Raw genomic sequence first — 24,526 nt, forward strand, 5'->3', positions numbered from 1 at the left:
TAATGTCTAAATGAGCAATGCTGGAAAATGGTGTTCACACAGCCAGAGCATTTTGACAAGGAGTGTTCACACTGAAAGAGCACAATTTCAAAAAAAGAGCAGGACATTTTGGGCATCTATCCCACTGGGCCTGGCATCTCATTCCCTTGCTAGGCATTGTAAGAAGTCAACAGGAAGTGCAAGGTTTCTGGGGAGTGAGGTGCCTTGCCTCCAAGAGGAGAGGAGAATTTCAGATTCATACGGACTTAGTCTAATCTCTTGCAGCTATGGAGGTAGGGGCCCAAAGAAGAAATTTGCTGGAGAAACAGAGAGACCTCAGGAGAGAATGTCTGCAGTTATGCAGGGTTGCTTCTGCCACACTCAAAGCATTTCACCAAAGAAGTATCACTGTCCTCATTGTACAGTGGGGAAAACTGAAGCACAGAGCAACTTGTTCAAGGTCACACAGGAGGGCAGCCACAGATCTGGGAACAGAAGCTTAGGTCTAGTGAGATCTTTATCTACCTGAGTTTTATCTTTATCTACCTTCATCTAACTTGATCTACCAGAATCCGGGCCTTAAAAGTCTAGGAAGAAGGCAAATGTGTATCAAGAGCACACAGAAATTTTAAATAGGAAAAAACAGCACTGTACAATCTGGGAGCTTCAGTTAAAACTTCTGTGTTATTTCTAAGCTTTAATGGGGTCAAGCTTCAGCACCAGAAACAACTCCTCTGATACTTCCCTGGTGCAATGCTATTGATTTCTATGGAACTCCATCAGCAAAGATCTTGGACCCAAAAGATCATATCCAGTAAACACTTCCATATGGGATCAGGAGGTTGCCAGATATTCAAATATTCTGGATAATAGAGAGGTATACCTAGCAATGCATAACACTAAAGAAAAGCAAGTTAGATATTAACAAACAAACAAAAATGTATGCAGTGTATGTTATTTACCAACAACAGTAGTATAGACACTGTAAACATATACTGTAAGTGCTGGATTTATTTGTATTCACTTTCACTTAATTGTACTTAGGGAAAGCATAACTAAAATTTACTTATGGTTAAAATGTCGGTTTTATGAGAGTTCCAGATGACAGAATGCTAGATTTGAATGAATTCACTGTGCCAAAGTTAAGCGTGAACCTGAACATACATTACAATTCAGAACATATAATTTCAGTCACTCATTCTGATGTGGCAAAGCTGTCTGGGGCCCATGCAATGAATGCATTTCTCTTCAGGCACATGCCAGAGCTGAGCGACTGGCAGAATGCCACCTAAAAGAGCACTGAAAAGGAGCACTGCACCTTTCACTGTGGGAATTCCACAATCCTCATTAAGATGAGAGAACTAAGGAACTGAGCAGTGATAATAGAAATATACAGCAGTGCAGACCCATTTTATAATAAAAAGTTTAACAGATATTCTCAGCTCACACTTCATCTTACCTCAATGGAAGTTTTGTCAAGGATTTCACTTTGCGCAGATCAGGCCCAAGCAGCAAGCTTGGTAGGAATCGATGTATTTCTTAAAGCTATTCAGAAAAAGACCTGATTTTCACTTTAGAGATATAGTAAATGGTGAACTCATGCCCAACCTTGCTATTGGATACTCAGAGTATATCCATGGTAACAGACTAATTTACCAATTTAAGGTGTAAGATCAGGTTCAGAAGAGTAAAGAAGTTGCAATTAAGACAAATATTACTCTCTAAGCAGGCTCTGTGCAACCTGTGTGTGTCACAAGTACTAGGAAAATATGAGTAAACAGGACAACAAAGATATTTAGATTCTCCATCTCAAAGTGCAGCAACACAGCAATCTGGGAAGTAACAAGTTAATGGAGTAACTACCTCATCCGAAAGACAGTTATCATAATCAGGACACACATTTTTGGCTCATATATCCCATATTTACCCACATCATCATCATCAATAACCGTGGGCTCAGTGCCCATTGGTGTCTGATGTCCCTCTATTTCCTTCCATCTTTCCCTGTTCAGTGCGGAGTGGCTTAGTTTCTGTAGACTAGCTCCACACCAATCTACCCATTCCCTGTGGGGTCTGCCTCTCCTATTCAAGCCATCCATTATGCCGAATACTAGGGTCGTCATTCATTCTGCAAATATACCCAAATAGTTGTAGCTTCCATTTTATAACCTTCTGCAGCAGGTTCTCTTCCAGCATATTTTTCGATATAATTCCTCTTTGGTGACCTTCTGCATCCATCCTATTCTCACAATCTTTCTCTAACAACTCCTTTTGAATGCCAGTATTCTTCTTTTCGAATCTTTCATTATCACCCATGTCTCACATCTGTATAACATGCTGCTGAATACATACATTGTCAAGACGCTAGCTTCATTCTTAAGCTAATTGCTTTGCTTTTCCAGATCTTATCCATTGCCTTCAAACTCACTCTTGCTTTCGCTATTCTAGTCACTATTTCCTTCTTACAAGTCTAGATCATACATTATATTGCTCCCCAGATATGTGAATTTCTCTATATTTTCTAGTTTCATACCATCAACACTGATCTTCCTTCCTATTTCCTTATCTCCAAATACCACTGGTTTTGTTTTATTGATGTTCATAACCAGTCTATACCACTTTCCTTCTTTGTTTAACAGCTGCACCATTTTCACTAGCTTCTCCTCATCTTCCTCAATGATAACTATATTATCTGCGAACCTCAAGTTGTTAATTCTTTTCCCGTGCACAGATACCCCTTCTACCTCTTGCTTGATCTTGTTCATCGCTCTCTCCAGATGTGCAATGAAGATACTTGGCAATATTGGATCTCCTTGTCTCATACCTCTACTTGTCTTAAACCAACTTTCTAACTCCCTGCATGTTCTCACTGCTGCCTCCACATTGTCACTGATATCCTTTAACAACCGTATCAGTCTGCTATCCGCTCTGTATGACTCCAACACCACCCATGTCACTTTCTGATCTATACTGTCAAACGCCTTTTGAAAATCGACGAATCAAGTGTATACATTCTTGTTCTTTCATTGAGCTTTTTCCTCTATCAGTCTTAGTGCCAATATCTGCGGTATAGTACTTCTATCTTTTCTGAACCCTGCTTGCTCATCTGCTGTATGTTCTTCTATCTGCAATCTTAGTCTTCCAGTCAGTATCATAATCAGCACCTTACCTATATGACTCATTAGGGCAATCGTTCTGTAGTTCTTGCACTCCAATGTACTTCCTTTCTTGGATATTGTCACTAGCACAGATCTTGTCCATTCCTTAGGTTCCTTTCCTTCTTTCCATGCTATATTACATAGTCAGTGTCGTTCCTGAAGCATACCTTCTCCACTATATTTGATCATCTCTCCCATGACCTTATCATTTCCAGGGCTCTTGTTGTTTAGTCATTTCGCTGCTTTTTCCACTTCCTCCTTCGAAACATCGGGCTCCCTTCCACTAATCCCATGTAATCAAATTTCAGTCAGGAAGTGACTTCTGTGTGTACTGCGTGTATGGGCAATATGGCAAATCCTCAGAAGGTGTAGGTCAGCAGGGCTCCACCAAAGTCCTGAACAAGAACTACAATTAGTGACTTCGGTGGAGCTACACCCACTGATACCATGTGAGGATCTGTCCTGCAGTCTGGAAAGTTCTTTAGGGTATAAAAAATTAGTTCTCTTATTACTTTAACAGGCACCACCCATACAGGAAAAGTACCTCCCCCAGGCACCTCACACCCTCTTGCTCAGCCTGATATGCAACAGTGCATCTCAGATTTTAAGTGTTAGTCTGTTCCGTTCACACCACTTTCAGCACTGGAGTATCAGAGCACCTTCCAGCAGTATGTGAAGCAGCATGACCCATCACGTGGATCTTGGTCCTGCCATGAGTGCAGATGACTGAACTTGATGACCTCTTGGGGTTCCTTCCAGTTCTATGATTAACATCTATCACATGGGTCTTACTTCTTCTCTCCTCTTCCCTGCAGTGAGTAAATTATAGGTACAGTGAAATGTTTTGTTTGGGTGGTATGATTGGGGTGTGGGGAAGAGTGTTGACACTACACTTCTAGGAGCAGGTAGAGTTCTTCCTTCTACTGGTAGCAAATATTTGACAACCCAAAGATGGCAAGACAGGGCCCATATGCTTCATAGAAAACATGCGAAAGTAGAAAATGACACAGTTGCTTCTTACAAATCTGAGACAAACCTTCCCTGAACTGAAATACAAAGTCCATCACATCACACCTTTGATCTGATGCCTTCAAGAAATCTGACAGCTATGGCTGGACAGATTAAACAGAGTCATGATTTAGAACTATAGCCGTGCACTCAAGGCAGGATCCAAAGTCACCAACATCAGAAGAGATTATTTCCACTGGTTTCAATAAATGCTGGGTCAGGCCCTCAGCAAGCCTCTACAATTACACAATTTTCTTACTGTTTCTCTCCCCTCTCCCTCCTACTGCACACTACCCTCCACTGTGAATAGTCTAGTTAGATAGTAGACTCTTTGCAGCAGGAACTTTGTCATCCTCGATAGTCCCACAATGCCTAAAACAAGGAGGCTCCCACAATATGAACAATAAAAAATAAACAAAAGATATGGACACTGTAAAAATAATTTGTGGTTTCCTGCTAGGGGGAAGAAAACGCCACAAACATAAAGGCAACCAAATGAAAAACTTACGTTCTGGAAAACTGTTTGCTACTTAATTAAGGAGACACCAGATAGATGGTGTTATAGTCTAAAGATATTGTTAAGTGGTTCGGAGTCAGACTTCTGTTGGCCTTAGGAACATTTAATGCACAGGGAAGATCAATATTGCCCTTTGGGCATGTCTTCCCTCCCACTCTTAATTAAAGAGAAACCTCCATGTCAGCCAAGGTTTAAAAGCCCATTAACTTTAAAACATCAGTAACTATTCTTTTCTGTATGTCACTTACTTGGGAGAAAGTTCACATTCGGCATGAAACCAGCCCCCTAGGAAAACTCCCTCTTCTTTGAAACATCCCAACAGATTGTTACTTGACCTCGACACTGAGAAATCTAATGTTACTTTGTGCAGGCACGCAACAGGCCAGCCCTTCCTTCTGAACATGTGACCTTTCCCCCATGGTGTGCCTACAATGGTAGGAGCTTCTGGAGAGAATGGAAACAGGCAATCTGTCAATTATGTTTCTTTCAGAAAGAGCTTTTTTGATTTCTGCCCACAAAGACTGCCATCCAGAAGCTTCTAAACTCCCTGAAATAGTTATAGCTGAGATAGTGCCAGCCTTGCATGGGGCTAAGACAACCCCACCCCTCACCTTTCACAGCCCTCCCAGGGTGGGACTTAGCCACAGCATGACAAACAAGTACAGAGGAATTGATAGGGAGAGGTGTAAAACCACAGGTTGGGCAAAGAACCCTGACTGTTCCCATCCGCTAAAGAGATACTTGCTGGCCACGCAAGGGGAAAGAAGCTGCTCCCCAAAATTAGGAAGAGGAATAAGTTGTTTTGCCCAGAGAGGAAGCAAAAATTAAAGTACTCCACGTCACAATTTATTTATTGGTTAGCTCCTTGGATGGTGCAGATCTGAGCCAGTCTTTATATGGAACAGGCCAGAAGGTCACAACCAAACACTGACCAAAATGAGGCATAAGAAAAGCTTGTTTCTGACATATTTTAGGAAGCAAAAAACAACAAAAGTACCACCAACAAAAAAAAACCCTCTAGGATGTGTCCAGCTACATCTCATCACCCACTTCAGCAGCTTTTATGTGTATCCCTCAGACCCTTATGAAATGCCTACCTGCTGCTCATGTCCACTATTTCATAAACACAAGAGACTGCTTTCAAATAGCTCATTTTCAAACATTGTTCTGATGATTCTCTTTGTGTCATCAATTATATCTGACTTTCATGCAGAACTTTTATCCACAGAACTCAAAGCACTTTACAAAGGAGAATGAACTGATCACCTGCACTGATGCCACACACTGGCTTACAAACACCAGTGTTTTGTCCAGTGGCCAGCACCAACATCCTGATCCAAACCACAGCTAAGATGAAGTGACAAGACTCCCACAAATGGGTTTTGGATCAGTTCCCCAAATGATTTAGAGAAAGCATTTAAACACACACACACACACACACACACACACACACACACACACACACACACACACACACACACACACACACAATGGCATGTCTATAGTGTTATTCATTTCCCAACCAGAGACAGCCAATAGTGTTCTTATCACCTAAAATATGAGGGGTTGATAGTCCTAATGCCTTTTTGATCCAAGTTCTTTATATCTTCTAGCATTACCATATGAAAAAGAAGACTCCCCTGAGTGGGAGTGTATCTGTATCAGTATCTATTAAGGTGTTATAATATGCATAGTACATTTGACACAACATGAGTGGGGGATATGGGGTGTCTGGGGTAGAGGTACTACCTTTGACTCTCTGGCAGCTGTGCCTTTTCAGGTGGACGGAAGCACTGGTCCTCACCCACCACTCAACTCTCACTGTTGGCTCCTAGCTGCTGTTGTGCATTACAGTGATGCCATCCCCCGGGCAACTGCGTCACCTCACAGGCAAAACACAGTGAGGGGGGTCTGGTCTGTCTCACATACCGATCTTATGGAGGGACTTGTTCCTTCTCCCTTCTAATGCACAGTCTCAACGGTGGACCAGGAGGTGTGGTGCTGAAAATCAACAACTCCTGTGAAGGCGGAGGAAGATGCCCCACTGCCTTGTGGGTTATCCTGGGAAGGAGTAAGGCTAAGGGAGTAAACCTTGACAGAAAATCCAGAGGGGAGTCCTAAGGCGGTTCTGTGTTAACTTCTGGCACTGTCCCGGCAACTCCTGCAGCTGAGCTGGTACCAAACATAGAGGTTATCCTTTCCTTTGGACTATATCTGTAAAGCCGGGGGTGGGGGGGCTGGTGTCTGGGCAGCCCAGGGTCTCCACAAAAATTGCCCAGGCTTGCACCTGGAGAGGTATTCCAGCATCGCTTAACAGCATTGAACGAACATGGGAGGCAACAGATACCGGTAATAAGCTCTTGCTCCATTGGCCTAGAGAACAAGCGCCCGGGGTTTCTTCCGACGGTGGGAGAGATCATTGCATCTCACTGGACAGTCACCATCCGCCTTAAGCTGGGCAGCCCCCAGCCGGTAGGGTACTGTTTCGCCACAGTTCACTTGCCTCACTGGGTGCATGAGGCTTAAGGTTCCCAAACCTGACAAGTGACTGAAATGAGCACCAGACAAACCAACAAGAAAATTATTAAGAAAAGGAAATCATTAAAGTTTCAAGCTTGCTTGTTGGAATATACGGACCATGTTGACCAGTTTGACTGAAGACATCAACGACACCCGAAAGACCGCTATCATCAACGAGGAACTGAAGAGGCTCCAAGTTGACATCGCCACTTTGCAGGAGACATGACTTGCAGCTTTGGGATCCCTAAAGGAAAAGGACTACACTTTTTTCTGGCAGGGCAAAGCCCAAGAGGAACCCAGGGAGCATGGTGTTGGCTTTGCCATCAGAAACACCCTTCTGCAAATGGTGGAACTCGTCACGGTTGGATCAGAAAGACTCCTTCAGGTCAAACTTCAAACCTGCACCGGTCCCGTCCACCTGATCAGCGCTTACACTCAAACCCTGAACGCCACACCAGAAGCAAAGGACAAGTTCTATGATGAGCTCACTCAGTGCCGCCATAGTGCACATACCTGCTCGTGAACAATTATACTTTTTGGGTGACTTCAATGCAAGAGGTGGAGCCAATCATGACTCACAGCCCTCTTGCCTAGGTCACTTCGGTGTGGGAAAAATGAATGACAACGGACAGCATCTCCTTGAACTTTGCATGTACCACAATCTGTGTATCAAACACATTTTTCCGAACCAAGCCACAGCACAGCATGTCATGGAGACACCCACGCTCAAAACACTGGCACCAATTAGACTTGGTCATCACCAGACGCGACAACCTCAGAAACGTCCTCCTGACACGCAGCTACCATAGTGCCAACTGCAATACAGATCATTCGTTAGTCTGCTCCAAGCTCAAGCTGAGACCTAAGAAGCTGCACCATTCTAAACCAACTGGAAGGCCCCGCATTGATGCCCCAAAGACAGCAAACTCAGAAAAAGCTGAAATGTTCAGAGAGACCCTTGAGGAGAATCTGCGCAGCAGCCCTGGTGGTGCTGATGTGACATCCAGATGGCAGCATCTGAGGGACAGAATCTACAATACGGCCTTGTCAATATTGGGAAGAAGAGCTGGAAACACAAATGACTGGTTCGAAGCTAACACCGATGAGATGATTTCAGTTATCGAAAAGAAGCGCGCTGCACTTCTGGAGTATAAATGCTCACCAAGTCAGATTACCCAGCAAGCACTCAGAGTAGCCAGAAGAATAGTACAGCAGACAGCCAGGTGCTGTGCCAACAACTACTAGCTTAAGCTATGCAGCAGTATCCAGACCAGTGCCGACTCTGATAATCTCAGGGGAATGCACGAGGGCATAGAAAAAGCAACGGGACCCATCCAGAACAGGACAGCACCTATGAAATCCAAATTTGGTGAAGTCATCACTGACAAAGCCAAACAGATGGAGTGATGGGTCAAGCACTACTCCGAACTGTACTCCTGCGAGAACACTGTGGTTGATACAGCCCTCAACACCGTCGAGCTCCTGTCAGTCATGGACGAGCTGGACCAGGAATCAACTGTGGTTGAATTGAAGAAAGCTATTGACAGCACTGCAGTAGGAAAGGCCCCAGGCCAGGATGGTATACCACCAGAGGTAATCAAGTGTGCCTTGGACACACTCCTGGAACCCCTACATGAGCTGCTGTGCCTGTGCTGGAGAGAGGGTGAGGTTCCACAGGATATGTGGGACACCAACATTGTAACCTTGTATCAGAACAAAAGGAGACAGAAGTGACTGCAACAATTACCATGGCTCCTAAGTATCACTGGTAAATTGTTCGCTTGTGTCATCCTCAGCAGACTCCAGAAGCTCGCTGAGAGCGTGTATCCTGAATCCCAGTGCAGATTCCGTGCCGAGAGATCTACCATTGACTTGATCTTCTCCCTGAGGCAGCTGCAGGAGAAATGCAGGGAGCAGAGGAAGCCATTCTATGTCGCCTTCATTGACCTGACCAAGCCTTTCAACTCGGTCAGTAGGGATGGACTGTTTAAATTGCTCCACAAGATAGGCTGTCCATCATGGCTACTCAAGATGATCCAGTCTTTCCACGAAGACACGAGAGGAACCAGGCAATATGACTGATGCCTTCAGCATCAGGAGTGGCATCAAACAAGGATGTGTCCTTGTTCCGACATTGTTCAGGATGTTCTTTGCACTCCTCCTGAAGCAGCCTTTGGATCCTCAACAGAGGGCATCTTTTTGCACACAAGATCTGATGGGAAACTGTTTAATCTTGCAAGGCTGAAGGCTAAGTCTAAGGTGCAGGAAGTGCTCATTAGAGACATGCTGTCTGCAGATGCTGCTGCTGTAGTGACACACACAGAAGGCCAGCTTCAAAAACTGCTGGATCAGTTCTCCAAAGCATGCAAGGACTTTGGGCTTACCATCAGCCTAGAGAAGACAAACGTACTTAGTCAGGACTTTGCTGAACCTCCATCAATCAGCATTGATAATTACACGCTAGAGGTTGTCCACGAGTTTACTTACCTCGGGTCCACTATTACCCACACCCTGTTGCTGGAGTCTGAGCTAAACAGGATTGGAAAAGCAGCCACAACTCTGTTCACACTTAGCAAGAGAGTGTGGAACAACAACAAGCTGTACACTCACACCAAAACGCAAGTCTACAGAGCCTACATCCTCAGCACCCTCCTCTACGGCAGCAAGTCTTGGACCTTGTACGCCCACCAGGAAAAGAGGTTGAATGTCTTCCACTTGCGCTGCCTCAGGCGCATTCTTGGGATATCATGGAAGGACAGAGTGCCCAACAACACGGTCCTTGAGCAAGCTGGAATTCCAACCATGCATACCCTCTTCAGGAAGCAGTGGCTCCACTGGCTTGGCCACGTCCACAGGATGAATGATGGAAGGATCCCAAAAGACATCCTGTATGGCGAGCTAGCCTCTGGAAAAGACCTCCCGGATGACCCCAGCTGTGCTACAAAGACATCTGTAAGAGGGACCTCAAGGAGGTAGACATCGACCGAGATAGTTGGGAAGAGCTGGCAGACGACTGCAGCAGCTGGAAGCAGGAACTACACAAGGGCCTTCAGAAGGGCGAGATGAAGATCAGACAGGTGGCAGAGGAGAAACGAGCCCGTAGAAAGGACAGCAAGGACCTGCCAGACACTCATCACATATGCAGCAGACGTAGCAAGGACTGTCACTCTTATGTGGGCCTCCACAGTCACAGCAAATGACGATCTCAAATGGAGTTACGAAGGGCACGATCCATAGTCTACGCAGACTGAAAGATGCTTTGGAGTACATTTGACACAACATGAGTGGGTAGATACTGATACAGACACGCCCTCTCAGGGGTGTCCTCTTTTTTGAAAGGTCAAATATGGTAACCCTAATATATTTTTAAGCTATAGGCATACTACAGTCGTGCATGTGATATACCTAGATAGATGATAATTCATGTAAGTTCTTAATCATTGAACACTATGAAACTCTTTGCCTCTGCAATATCCTAGGATGAGTTCCAGGAGTTAATGATGTACTGTGTAAAACAAAAGAACCATATTTTGTTAGTTTTGTTCTTAAATTGTGTGCAAAACTAAACAGAAACATCTTACCAATTTTTTTCCATACCATTCATTAATTTACATGGGAGAAATATTACAGCTATAACATTAGTTATGTAAAAGCTAGATTTTCTTTATTATTCTATAACTCCATGTTGCCTCAGAACAGAACCCTTTTCCTCACTCATCCTGCCCCTGAATTAGAAAGTTACAGTACATCTGTTTTGAGAAATAATGTTAAAAATCAAACGGTAATTTATCCTTTATAATAGCTCTTAATTGACTCAATTATTTATCCATTTTCTGTTTAAGGGATTATGAAAAATGTTAAGAACATGAAAACTGCAATACTGAGTCAGATCAAAGGTCCATCCAGCTTAGTATCCTGTCCGCCAACAGTGGCCACTCCAAGGTGCCCCAGAGGGAGTGGACTGAACAGGAAACGATCAAGCAGTCTCTCTCCTGCCAGCCATCTCCAGCCTCTGACAAAGAGAGGCCAGGGACACCATTCCTTACCTATCCTGGCTAATAGCCATTAATGGACCTAACCTCCATGAATTTATCTAGCTCTTTTTAAAACCCTGCTATAGTACTGGCCTTCACAACCTCCTCTGGCAAGGAGTTCCACAGGTTGACAGTGCACTGTGTGAAGAAGAACTTCTTTTTATTTGTTTTAAACCTGTTGCCCATTAACTTCATTTGGTGCCCTCTAGTTCTGATATTATGGGAACAAATAAATAATTTTCCTTGTTCACTTTCTCCACAACATTCATAAATTTATAGACCTCTATCAGATTCCCCCATTAGTCTCCTCTTTTCTAAGATGAAAAGTCCTAGTCTCTTTAATCTCTTCATATAAGACCCATTCCAAACCCCTAATCATTTAGTTGCCCTTTCTTGAACGTTTTCTGATGTCAATGTATCTATTTTGAGTTGAACAGACCACATCTGTATGCAGTACTCAAGATACAGGCATACCATGGTTTTTTAAGTGCAATAAGATATTCTCTGTCTTATTCTCTAGACCTTTTTTTTATGATTCCTAACATCCCGTTCGCTTTTTTGACTGCTGCGGCACACTGCATGGATGTTTTCAGAGAACTATCCACGATGACTCCAAGACCTCTTTCCTGATGAGATGTAGCTAAATTAGCCCCCATCATACTGTATGTGTAGTTGGGATTATTTTTTCCTATGTGCATTACTTTATATTTATCCACATTAAATTTAATTTGCCATTTTGTTGCTCAATCGGTTTTGTGAGATCCTTCTGAAGTTCTTCACAGTCTGCTTTGATCTTAACTATCCTGAGGAGTTTAGGGTTGTCTGCAAACTTTGCCTCCTCTCGGATTACTCTTTTCTCCAGATCATTTACAAATAATTTGAATAAGATTTGTCCTAGGACTGACCCTTGCGAAACACCACTAGTTACTCCTCTCCATTAGGAAAAATTACCATTGATTCCTACCCTGTGTTTACTGCTTTTTAACCAATTCTCAATCCATGAAAGGATCTTCCCTCTTATCCCATCACAACTTGATTTACTTAAGAGCCTTTGGTGAGGGACCCTGTCAAAGGCTTTCTGAAAATCCAAGTACACCATAACTACCTGATCCCCCTCATCCATATTTGTAGACCTCTTCAAAGAACATGAATAGATTAGTAAGACATGATTTCCCTTTACAGAAACCATGCTGACTTTCATCCAACAAATTATGTTCTTTTATGTGTCTGACACTTTTATTCTTGACCATGGTTTCAACTAATTTGCCTGGTACTGATGTTAGACTTACTAGTCTGTAATTGCCAGGATCGCCTCTAGAGCCCTTTTTAAATATTGATATTATGTTAGCTATCTTCCAGGCATTGGGTACAGAAGCTGCTTTAAAGGATAGATTACAACCCACAGTTAACAGTTCCCAAATTCACATCTGAATTCTTTCAGAACTCGGGTGAATGCCATCTGCCCCCAGTGACAATCAGTTCTAAAACCTCCCCTCATGACACCTCAGTCTTGGACAATTCCTCAGATTTGTCAGCTACAAAGGATGGCTTAGGTTTGGGAATCTCCCTAATGTCACCAGTCACGAAGAGTGAAGCAAAGAATCCATTGAGTTTCTCTGCAATGACTTTGTCATCTTTGAGTTCCCCTTTAGTATCTTGATCGTCTAAGGGCCCCACTGGTTGTTTAGCAGGCTTTCTGCTTCTGATGTACTTAAAAACCATTTTTTGTTATTGCTTTTTGAGTTTTTGGCTAGCTGTTCTTCAAACTTCTTTTTTACTTTTCTTATCACATGTTTACATTTAATTTGACATTGTTTATGCTCTTCTCTGTTTTCCTCACTAGGTTTTGACTTCTACTTTTTAAAAGATGCCTTTTTATCTCCCACCTGTTCCCATCTTAAGTGTTTCCCAAAGTTGTTTTTAAGCTAAAAACATGGCAAAAAAGTAAATTCTTAGACCTTGATTTCATATGTTATTGAAAACTTCATTTAAAAAATGCTAACAAAAGTCCACCTGCAATTTTTAATCATAACAAAAGTTTTCTTTGATTTTAATGTGTCCTATGCATTCTAAATTTTGTCCTCTCTGTGATCTAGATAAAATCTGGTGCTATAAAACATTCCACTTTGCATGAAGGTAGCCACAAACCTGTATGGATCAAATTCACCAATGAAGTTAGGTCAGGAGATAATTAGGCCCTAAAAACCTAAACTGCTCCTAGCCTCCTATGCTCTCTTCTCTGACAGATATCCAAGAGTTTTTGGGAGTCTTTTCAGATCCAGAGACCCACAGTGATTTATTGAGTTCTGAGAGCTGTTGAAGTAACAACTTCTTGGAAAGTAAACACAGTAGTGTAAAATCAAACTGGAACGAGCAGACCACTAAGATTTGCCACAGTTAAAGAGTGTCTAGTACTTTTTTCTGTTTTGTTCCCTGCCTTCAGTCTTTCTCCAACATGCACAAAACAGTATGGTTTTGGTTTGTATTTAAAAGTGACATAACCCCAACAATTAGATGCTCACAGTTGCGGTTCTGAGGGGAACTGTCTAAAGGAGCTGGGTAAGGAGATCTCCACTGTGAAAATGAGTCATGAACTTCAGGAAAGTTTGTGGCAAACTGCATATTTCAGGCTTAGTTGGCATTGTTTCCCCCATTTGGCTGTGATCTCTGCCCTGTCTTCCACACAGCAAAAATGCCTGAGACCGGCACCATGAGATCAGCTTGGCCACTGACCTGTGCAAAGGTGACTAAGAACACAGCTCAACCCTAAATACCAAGCAGGCCTGTGGCACCATGGAGACTAACACATTTATTAGGTCATGAGCTTCTGCCAGTAAAACCCACTTCATCAGATAAACAGAGTAGGAAAAAAAAATCCAGGGTTTATTTGAGGGGAAGGAAGGGAGCAGGATGTGGTATCTGAAGGAATAGGTCATATTCAACTTAACTTGCTTCACTCACCCATCCTACTAGTGACAGGTAAACATTTTTAATCCTTCCCCCATACAAACCCTGGGCTCTTTTTTTTTAAATTTTTATTCTACTCTTCTCACCTGGTGAAGTGGGTCTTACCCACCAAAGCTCATAACCTAATATATTCCTTATTCTCCAAGGTGCCACAGGACTGCTTGTTGGTCATGAAACTACAGACTAAAAGTGCTACCCCTCTGAGAAAGTTCAACCAGTTCTTAAAGTGGACATTATCCTCTGCACTCCCCCACCCTTCTTGCCAAGGTGCTGTTAGGGGAGTGCGGAGCTGCAGCATCCCCGGCTTGAAGCAGTTTCCTTATTACAGGGTTTATACTTTGCTTCAATGGTTCTCAGCAGCCCCACAAGAAGAACGGTCCCAGCGCCCCTGGCTCCTTCTCCCTGGCTTGGGACCTGTACGTTCCCCGCTGAGCGCTGCTCCCCTCTGTACACATTGCCAGAGAAGTTCTTTTTAGTTTTTCTAGTATGTCCAAGCGGGAAAGCTCCCAACGGAGCCCGGTGCAAGGCGGGAGGGGATGGTTAACAGGGCCCTACTAACCTGCCGTGGGCACATCAGGAACCAGCTTGAGGGGGCCGATTTGCCGGATCTGAAACGCCGTCCTCACTTCGTGGCAGCTGGGAGACTTGACCGCCGAGACCTCGCCGCACAGTCCCGCTGCCAGCAGCAGCAACAAGAGCCCGTACCGCCGCCGGTGCAAGCCCGCAGGGTGCCCGGCCCCAGCCATTTCCACATCCCCCGGGGCCGAGCCCAGCCAAGCTGAGCCAGGCACTACAGCACGCCCCCGCCAAGCAGCGCCCAGCCTGGGGCGAAGTTAGCAGCTAAGCAGAGTCCGTTCAGACAGCTAGCGCTGCCGCCTCAGAACGCCGGCCGGTCCCTCCCCCCGCGGAGCTCGCCTCAGAACCCCGCACCGCTCCCAGCGCTGCCGCCTCAGAACGCCGGCCGGACCCTCCCCCCGCGGAGCTCGCCTCAGAACCCCGCACCGCTCCCAGCGCTGCCGCCTCAGAACGCCGGCCGGTCCCTCCCCCCCGCGGAGCTCGCCTCAGAACCCCGCACCGCTCCCAGCGCTGCCGCCTCAGAACGCCGGCCGGACCCTCCCCCCGCGGAGCTCGCCTCAGAACCCCGCACCGCTCCCAGCGCTGCCGCCTCAGAACGCCGGCCGGACCCTCCCCCCGCGGAGCTCGCCTCAGAACCCCGCACCGCTCCCAGCGCTGCCGCCTCAGAACGCCGGCCGGTCCCTCCCCCCCGCGGAGCTCGCCTCAGAACCCCGCACCGCTCCCAGCGCTGCCGCCTCAGAACGCCGGCCGGACCCTCCCCCCGCGGAGCTCGCCTCAGAACCCCGCACCGCTCCCAGCGCTGCCGCCTCAGAACGCCGGCCAGACCCTCCCCCCCGCGGAGCTCGCCTCAGAACCCCGCGCCGCTCCCAGCGCTGCCGCCTCAGAACGCCGGCCGGACCCTCCCCCCCGAGGAGCTCGCCTCAGAACCCCGCGCCGCCCCCAGCGCTGCCGCCTCAGAACGCCGGCCGGACCCTCCCCCCGCGGAGCTCGCCTCAGAACCCCGCACCGCTCCCAGCGCTGCCGCCTCAGAACGCCGGCCAGACCCTCCCCCCCGCGGAGCTCGCCTCAGAACCCCGCGCCGCTCCCAGCGCTGCCGCCTCAGAACGCCGGCCGGACCCTCCCCCCCGAGGAGCTCGCCTCAGAACCCCGCGCCGCCCCCAGCGCTGCCGCCTCAGAACGCCGGCCGGACCCTCCCCCCCAGCGGAGCTCGACTCAGAACCCCGCACCGCTCCCAGCGCTGCCGCCTCGGAACGCCGGCCGGACCCTCCCCCCCGCGGAGCTCGCCTCAGAACCCCGCACCGCTCCCAGCGCTGCCGCCTCAGAACGCCGGCCGGACCCTCCCCCCGCGGAGCTCGACTCAGAACCCCGCACCGCCCCCAGCGCTGCCGCCTCGGAACGCCGGCCGGACCCTCCCCCCCAGCGGAGCTCGCCTCAGAACCCCGCGCCGCTCCCAGCGCTGCCGCCTCGGAACGCCGGCCGGACCCTCCCCCCCGCGGAGCTCGCCTCAGAACCCCGCACCGCTCCCAGGGCTGCCGCCTCGGAACGCCGGCCGGACCCTCCCCCCGCGGAGCTCGACTTTGAACGCAGGCCGGACCCTCCCCCAGCCGAGCTCGCCTTCCTGCTGGCTGCCTTCGGGGAGGCGCCGGGCGCTGTTGCGGCTGCCGACCAGCCCCGCTCGCTAGGCTGGGGCTGGGGCTGGGAGGGGAGCGGCGATCAGCTCATTGGTTTGTGCTATAATTAGACTGTAACAAAATCTGGAGGGAGTCTCCTGGCAAGCCGCCCCTCTGCAGCGAGAGGGCGAGCTGCGCTGGCCGCCGCGGGGAGCCCTGCAGCGCCCGCCCGGGAGAGACACACCTGCCCCACTGACAACCCAGGAAAAGCCGCTCCGACGCCACCCCTGGGGCAGGAGCCCGGGACGATCGGCGCCAAACTGCCGCGGAAGACGGGCCCCAGGCTCAGGCCGGGCTGGGACACGGGGCAGGGGTTTCCACAGCCCACATTCAGGAGCGCGCTGGCCGGGCAGCTTAGTCCTGTGACTACAGCCCGGGCCTGTGAGCAGGGAGCGGTTCCCACCTGCCACTGGCTTCCCCGAGCCAGCCGCTGCCTGCCTCGTCTTCCCTCTGCAGCGGAGAGAGGCGCTTTCCATAATCGATCTGAAACCGCAAATCGGTGCCAAGCGCTCAGCGCCTCAGCTGGGCGGACTCCGAAGGGCTCCGTCTCGCTCAGGTAGGAGCTGCTCGGGAGCCCGTGTAAAACACACAGCACTCAGGCACGAGGACGGGCACGCAACCGTCTCAGGAGCGGTGTTTCTCCAGCTCACGGAGACCACGGAACGCCCAGCTACTAGTTCTTAATGCGGAACACTGATGAAAATTTCCTTCTCACCCCAAAAGTTGTCGTCAGACCAAAAACAAAACAAAAAAAACCCAAACAAAAGGCAACATATACCGCAAAATCAAAAGGAAGTAATTAAATCGGGCATCATAGCAGTGAAAAAGTAATGTTGTATGCGGTTTTCACAATAGAAAATACAGACCATCAGTGTACTTCTTCCAAACGTTCAGGGCACACCTGTGAGTTGTTCACAGAATACCAGTCCTCTGCAGAACATAATTTAAGAAACACAGATCTAGATAGTAGGGCTTCAAATCCAGCCAACATCCGGTTCCAGCTGAATTCTACTTTAGCTTAACCTCAGTGCTCGGGGCTTGAACAGACAACAGGGGGAAGGAGCTGGGAGGGCTTTCTGTTCTGCAGAGTCACTGGAACTTTTAAAAAAGTTTCACAAAGTGACACATGCAATAACATCTGACAGCCCCCGTGGTTTGTAAAACCACAGCCGGGCCCTTCAAGGACCTACATAGGATCAATTTACAGAAAGATTTCCAGAAGGGGGAAATTCATATTAAAAAAAAGAGACCCTCTCCAGGGGAAAAAAATGCCCCATATCCCAAGGAAAATAGATCTAAAGATGAGAAAGGAAATAGTTTTTATTGACATCACCAGATGTAAAACAACAAAAATCTAAGCACAGGCAGGTTGACTTGTTTCATATTACAAAATCCTAGAGAGAGGCTATTGCCAAAAAGAGAGCCCTCAGAAAACAGTTCATATTATTATAATAATTAAAAACCACTAGTGTAAACTTCTCTAATTTCAAACCCAGGAAATTCATATATTTCGTACAAATTCTGTCACAGTTACATAGTTTTTCAAGGAAAAAAAATATTGAAATTAAATTTCAAACCTATTTGGTGCTTTAGATGATTCCTGGAGGCATTAAAAACACATAAGCCAATAAATCTGCCTGCTAGTATCTTAAGTGTCAGGAAAGGCTCTGCCCTCTAAAGGTACATATCCTTTCATAAATTCTTTATAACAGAGTTTGCATGTTGTCTGCGTTACCAAATATAAGTTATTTTCCTGTTTAAGGGCCTGATCCCATATCACTTGCAAGGGAAAAACTTCCATTTCCTGTGGGAATTTTGCTTGTGTAACAAATAGAAGATTGGTCCTACTGGCTAGCATTTTATCTCAATTACAACTGCATAAATCCAGATTAGCTATTGATTTCTGTGGAATTAGATAATTGTAAACATGGAGTGAAGTATCAGAGAGTTAGCCGTGTTAGTTTGTACCTGCAAAAACAATGAGAAGTCCTGTGGCACCATATAGACTAAATGAATTTTTGGAGCATAAGCTTTTGTGGGCAAAGACCCACTTTGCCCGCGAAAGCTTATGCTCCAAAAATCTGTTAGTCTATAAGGTGAAACATGGCATAATTGAGGTCAGACTCTGGCCCTCTGTTTTTAGAAACTTACCATTCACCAGACACACGAGGTAGGCCTACACAGCAAATTTATATTGAAATAGGGCTGCTATTTTGAAATAACTTTGCAAGCATCTACACAATGCAACCACTATTTCCAAACAATTTTGAAATAGCAGTTGGCTTATTTCAGAATTGGTAAACCTCATTGCGCAAGGAATTGCACCTATTTCAAAATAGCTGTTTCAAAATAGGAGCAGTGAGGACAGGGAACAGGGGCTATTTTGAAATAAGCCAGAGTGCGGTCGATGGCTCTATTTCAAAATAGGCTCAATTGTGTCTGCGTATTCTGTTCTGAAATAGCAATCAGCTATTTTATGTGTAGCAGGGTTATTTCAAAATAAACTGTTCTGGAAAATCTCATGCAGAATAGCTCATTTCAAAATAACTTTGCTCTGTAGACATACACCAAGTGTCTTCTGTGAGGCTATTCACATGCTAAGAGTAAAATGCATGCAGAAGTAACTTACCGAATCACAGCCAACACCACATGCACACTTTCCTATTAAAACAGCTGAATTTGTCTTTGACTTGTCTACATAAACAGTTAAAGCCTGGCAAGGCTGGGTGTGAATTTTCAGTGCCTAGCGAGCCAGGTTGGCTCTGAAACTGCACATTAAGGCTACATCTACATTTACCGGAAAAGATCAACCTCTCCAGGTCGATCTTCTGGGGTGCTGCTTTGCATATGCATGAAACAGCGCATTCCAGGGTCACTGTTGACCCCAGAACTCCTTCTGAGCTGCATGGTAGTAAGGAAGGTCGATGGGAGGAGTGCTCCTATCGACCTTCTGCCATGAAGACAGAGACAGAAGTCGAGGACTGAAAAGCCAACTTTTGGTAGGCAATTGGCTTGCCAAAAATTGCATAACAGCTATCACCCTTCAAGGTAAGTCTAGACCCAGACTAAATATATGCATATGTCTTAGCTCATTGTGGAACTTTTAGCCTACGTCTACAAGACAGCCTAACTTTGAAATAAGCTTATTTTAAGACATTTTTGAAATAGGCTATTTCGGCATGTCTAAACAGCACCATATGCCAAAATAAAGCACCATTTTGAGGTGTTCCTGTACTTCTGCTAGGAGGAGTACAGGGATGCCAGAACAGCATTCCCTTTATCTCCAAAACAGTGTCAAGACAGCAGGCACATTTCTTAGAAGCAGGTAGCTCCTTCAGGATACCGCCCTTTCCCATGACAGCACCCACCACGCAGACATAAACTTAGTGAGTCCAAGGACCACGAAGCCAGTTAGTGTGAAGCACTGTAAGTTCACAGCCCAGTTTACTGTGCACTAAGTCTCCATTCAGACAAGCCCTTTGGCCTAAAAGTACAAAATGCTCTGCTCATCATGATCAGTATACCTGGTATGTTTTTCTTTATTCACTTCTGTAATTCTCAATAAACAAGGTTTTTTAGGATAATGTAATATATTTCCAAAAGGTGCCACGTTTCAGCTCAGGATAAATTTCCAAATTTCTCAGTATGGACTTCAATATTAAAAACACTCACTCATCCATAAAACCATCCTTAACTATCTCTCAAGGCTGGCAAGCACTGCTCAGATGTTGTTTCTGGTGATTTGATTACAAGCCAAAAATGTCCTGTCAAAAATGAACATGATAAAGTTCTAACAGAACAAAAAATGAAACAAAACAAAATAAAACAACCTGCCATGCTCTTTTGGCTACAGATTACATTACCTTCTCTTCTTGTTTACCTTCAATACTTCTGCGAGTGTAATGGAAATAAGTGCTTCCATAACGTGAATTGTTTCCTGTGCCGTATGAATTCCATGTGGAAAAATGTGTCCAGTCCTTTTTGATGGTTAAAATGTAGTGTTACTCTGCTCTCATATCATTCTGAGAGTATTTTCCCTTTACTGTGCATTACCAGACCAACCTGTCCAAATGCCTGCCTGAAAAGCAGTTTCTGCACTTACAATTTTTTTAGGAAATTTTAAAGTAATGCTCAAAAGACACAGCTCTTATGCTATGTCTACACTAGAGCTTAAGTTGATTTTAAAGCTCGTAGCTCAGTTTTACAATGTGAATATTTTCACTGCAAATACCAGTAGGTCAATCTGAAGGGAAGCTGAGATCGACTCTCTCCCCCTTCCTCTCTGATGTGGTGTCACTCCGAGTTCAAATTTAAAAGGTTGAATAAATGCTAGTGTGGAAACAGTGTTAATTTAAAGAAAATTTTATTGGCCTTCAGAGGTATCCCACAATGCCCCACAGGTGTCCATTCTCGCCACTTTCACTTCTGCTGCTGTCCAGGGCTACGTCTACACGTGAAGCCTGCATCGAAATAGCTTATTTCGATGTAGCAACATCGAAATAGGCTATTTCGATGAGTAACGTCTACACGTCCTCCAGGGCTGGCAACGTCCATGTTCAACTTCGACGTTGTGCGGCACCACATCGAAATAGGCGCTGCGAGGGAACATCTACATGCCAAAGTAGCACACATCGAAATAAGGGTGCCAGGCACAGCTGCAGACAGGGTCACAGGGCGGACTCAACAGCAAGCCGCTCCCTTAAAGGGCCCCTCCCAGACACAGTTGCACTAAACAACACAAAATACACAGAGCTGACAACTGGTTGCAGACCCTGTGCCTGCAGCATGGATCCTCAGCTGCTGCAGCAGCAGCCAGAAGCCCTGGGCTAAGGGCTGCTGCCCACGGTGACCATAGAGCCCCACAGGGGCTCGAGAGAGAGCGTCTCTCAACCCCTCAGCTGATGGTCGCCATGGCAGACCCCGCTATTTCGAAGTTGCCGGACGCGCAACGACTACACGGTCCCTACTTGAACGTCGAAGTAGGGCGCTATTCCTATCCCCTCATGAGGTTAGCGACTTCGATGTCTCGCCGCCTAACGTCGAAGTTAACTTCGAAATAGCGCCCGGCGCGTGTAGCCGTGACGGGTGCTATTTCGAAGTTAGTTCCGCTACTTCGAAGTAGCGTGCACGTGTAGACACGGCTCAGGTGTGCAGGAGTAGGTAACAGGAAGCCTGGGAATTTGAATTCATTTTCTTTCTGACCAATGTGGATAGCACACCTAGGAGCACATCTCACGAGCCATCCATCTCATTTAGCCATCATGAATTCTCAAGGTTCTTCTAATCTGAGTTCTCAGGGTTGCAGAAGACCTCCAGTATGGAGCCATAATGATATCCCAGATCTCTTGTCTGTGTGTGGTGAAGAATCTGCACTGAGCAGACTGCGAATCAGCAAAAGGAATGTGGACATTTATGAGAAGATTTCATTGGTCATAATGGAGAAAGGGTACACCAGGGACGCTCAGCAAAGTCGGGCCAAAATAAAGGAGCTCAATCAAAGTTATCACAAAGTGAGAAAAGCCAACAGGCAATTTGGGTCATCTCCCAATATGTGTTGCTACAATGAGCAGCTCCATGCCATTCTTGGGAGCCGGGGCTCCTGGACTGCTTGTTATAGTCTTCTAGAGCTTAAGACTTAAAGCCTGGCCTCAGGCTCCAATCTCTGAGCAATATTTCCTATCAGTGGAGTAGGCTCAGAGCACATGCTAAAGATGACACTGCACAGGGCTCCATTTTTGCCTCCACTCACCTATTATCTCTGCCACACACACATTGCCAGAGGAGAACACAAAGTCCCGCCCTTCCTGTGCCAAATTCTCCTACCAATCTCTAGAACATTTCCTCTCTGGTCTGAGTTATGACAAGCAGTTGGCATGACTGGGTGGCGGATAGTGAGAAAGAAAGATGGGCTAAAAGATGAATGAAACTTTTCCTGGAGCTTTTAAATTGCCTTTGGTTGGCATTCAATTTTAATCTGAAGAAGTAGGCCTTACCCATGAAAGCGCATAACCTAATAATTTGTTAGAGTCCAAGGTGCCACAGGACCGCTTATTACTTGTGAAGCTACAGAAAAACATGGCTACACCTCAGCCTTTTTAAGTTAGCATGTCCTGACACAAGCAAAGGTCTTTGATACTCCACGTGGTGTAGGAAAGCTCAATTAAACATGGCTATTAGTTGTCCTGTTGACATGTCTATATCTTCTTTACCATGTTTATGACAGCCAATGAAAATGTATTGTCTGGACTGCAACAGGCAAAGGTGAGATAGACAAGAAGATGAGAAAGTCGAGGAGAATATATGCATACACACACACACACACACACACACACACACAGTCCTTTGTCTCTGGCTTACCATTTCCAAACTCCCCCTCACTGCTATTGACCAAAGAGCACTATCATCTGAAGAACATGGGTGATCTGTATGAAACAAATGGTGGATCTGAATCTAGTCACCAGCAGAAGAGCGCTCATATCATAAAACCACCATCCCAAGTGGTACTCTGGAAGTTTCTCAGGGATGCCAAGTACTGAACAACCTTCTGGGCCAAAACATGAGGTCTCAGTCAGAGCGGAGCTGCATTGAATGTGTAGGTTCGGGGAAAAAAGAAGAGTCCTGTAGCACCGTAGGGACAAACAGATTTATTAGGTCATAAGCTTTCAAGGGTAAAGCTAAGTCCATTAGTCTCTAAGGAGCCACAGGACTTCTTGTTTATACAGGTACAGATGAACACAGCTATCCCTCTGAGACTTTCCACCATGCCAGGTCTGGGAAGCTAGTCCCATACATAAATTGGAGTCCAATCACAAGCACAACTGGCCTGTTCTATTCAGGTCCCTTATCACCCCTGGTACTAGTACTAAATACCAGTAAGTGTTAATTCAACCAGGGGCCTTTTCCTGCACCTTTTATTCACTTGGGCTAGATGCTGATCCTTGTGTTCCTGTTCGATAGCTCCTTAGTGCTCCTAAAGCAGCTCAGTGTCATCCTTGGAAGAGAGCCAGTCACCTCCCCCACCATTGTCAAGTCTGGCCAGGACACCCCTGGTGTCAGACTGCAGGAGGGCAGGGTGGAGAACAATGACAAGGAGGAGGCCAGCCAGGTGACCGTGCCTGCCAGCCAGGAGCTGCTTCTGACCCTGGAGGTGGTCCTCCCTCTCAGGATGTCTCCCAGACTTCCTCGCCCAGGGATGCAGAGAGGGCACTCCAGGTGAGTTCTGTAACTTTCCCTTTTCATAAGTGGGGGTTGGCGATGGGCCAGGAGGTTCTGCACACTCCTCTTTCAGCCTACATGGTCCAGGGGGACACCTTACAGCTCGTCCACCCATCCGCATGGGGCATGCCAGTCTGGAGCCCTCAGCTCCCTGACATTCTCTTACAAGGACTCCTCAGTCCTTCCCACAGGGTTCCTGGAAGGGACTGCCCCATTCCTGCCACTGTGTTAGGACACCATCCCACAACAAGCCACCACTGAGCAATCTGGGGTATTGGAACCACACAGCCGTGCCACTCATGGCCCAGGATCAGGCCCGCAATCAGGCAGCATTTGCTTTCAATCAAACAGAGTGCATGGAACTAGCCAGGAAAAGGATGAGGAGAGGAACCTGTTAGTCCCCCTTCTGGCAAGTGGCAGCTACTGCTTTTACACACCTCCCCTATTCTCCCCATCCACCTCCGGCAGCCACGGATGGACACTGAATCCCACCACCAGCTGCAGGATGCAGGCCTGGCTGGCACCCTGCCAGGCCTTCCTGTCCCCAGGCTGTAGGTGCTGTGATGCTCCCCTGGAACCTCTGTGCCCTCTCTGGCAAGGGCTTGCTGTATAGGCAACATACAGCCTTGCCCAAAGCACATCTCCATCATCTGAACTGAGGCCTGCAGTGTCGGCTAGGGGGGTCAGGGCTGTGGATTATACACTGTGTTGCCTGGGATGACAGCCATCATAGCCTTTCTTCACAGCTGGGCTAGCTGTGACCTCAGTGCATCCCCCACCTCCCGCATCATCCCCAGGAGGAAACAGGCCAGGGACGACCTGATGTATGAGCAGAGCCTACAGTCCCTCATCCAGTTACTCGAAGAGGATCACTGCGAGTGC

General features: G+C 46.7%; 1 protein-coding gene across 5 annotated transcripts in view; it reads right to left on the reverse strand.

Annotated features, from left to right (window-relative positions):
• The window catches only part of LOC142018592 (glypican-5-like), a 662,349-nt gene extending 647,141 nt beyond the window's left edge, over positions 1 to 15,208 (reverse strand). For 2 of the 5 annotated variants that reach the window (XM_075004529.1, XM_075004533.1), the window contains exon 1: positions 14,743 to 15,204. In XM_075004529.1, coding sequence (XP_074860630.1) covers positions 14,743 to 14,929 — 187 coding nt within the window. In that variant the 5' untranslated portion in view covers positions 14,930 to 15,204. Of the gene's footprint in view, positions 1 to 14,742 lie in introns of all 5 variants that reach the window. The other 3 variants (XM_075004528.1, XM_075004532.1, XM_075004531.1) reach the window with 3 other exon arrangements.
• Positions 15,209 to 24,526: the final 9,318 nt, after the last annotated feature.

Source organism: Carettochelys insculpta, chromosome 10, assembly GCF_033958435.1.
Source record: "Carettochelys insculpta isolate YL-2023 chromosome 10, ASM3395843v1, whole genome shotgun sequence".
Taxonomy (NCBI): domain Eukaryota; kingdom Metazoa; phylum Chordata; order Testudines; family Carettochelyidae; genus Carettochelys; species Carettochelys insculpta.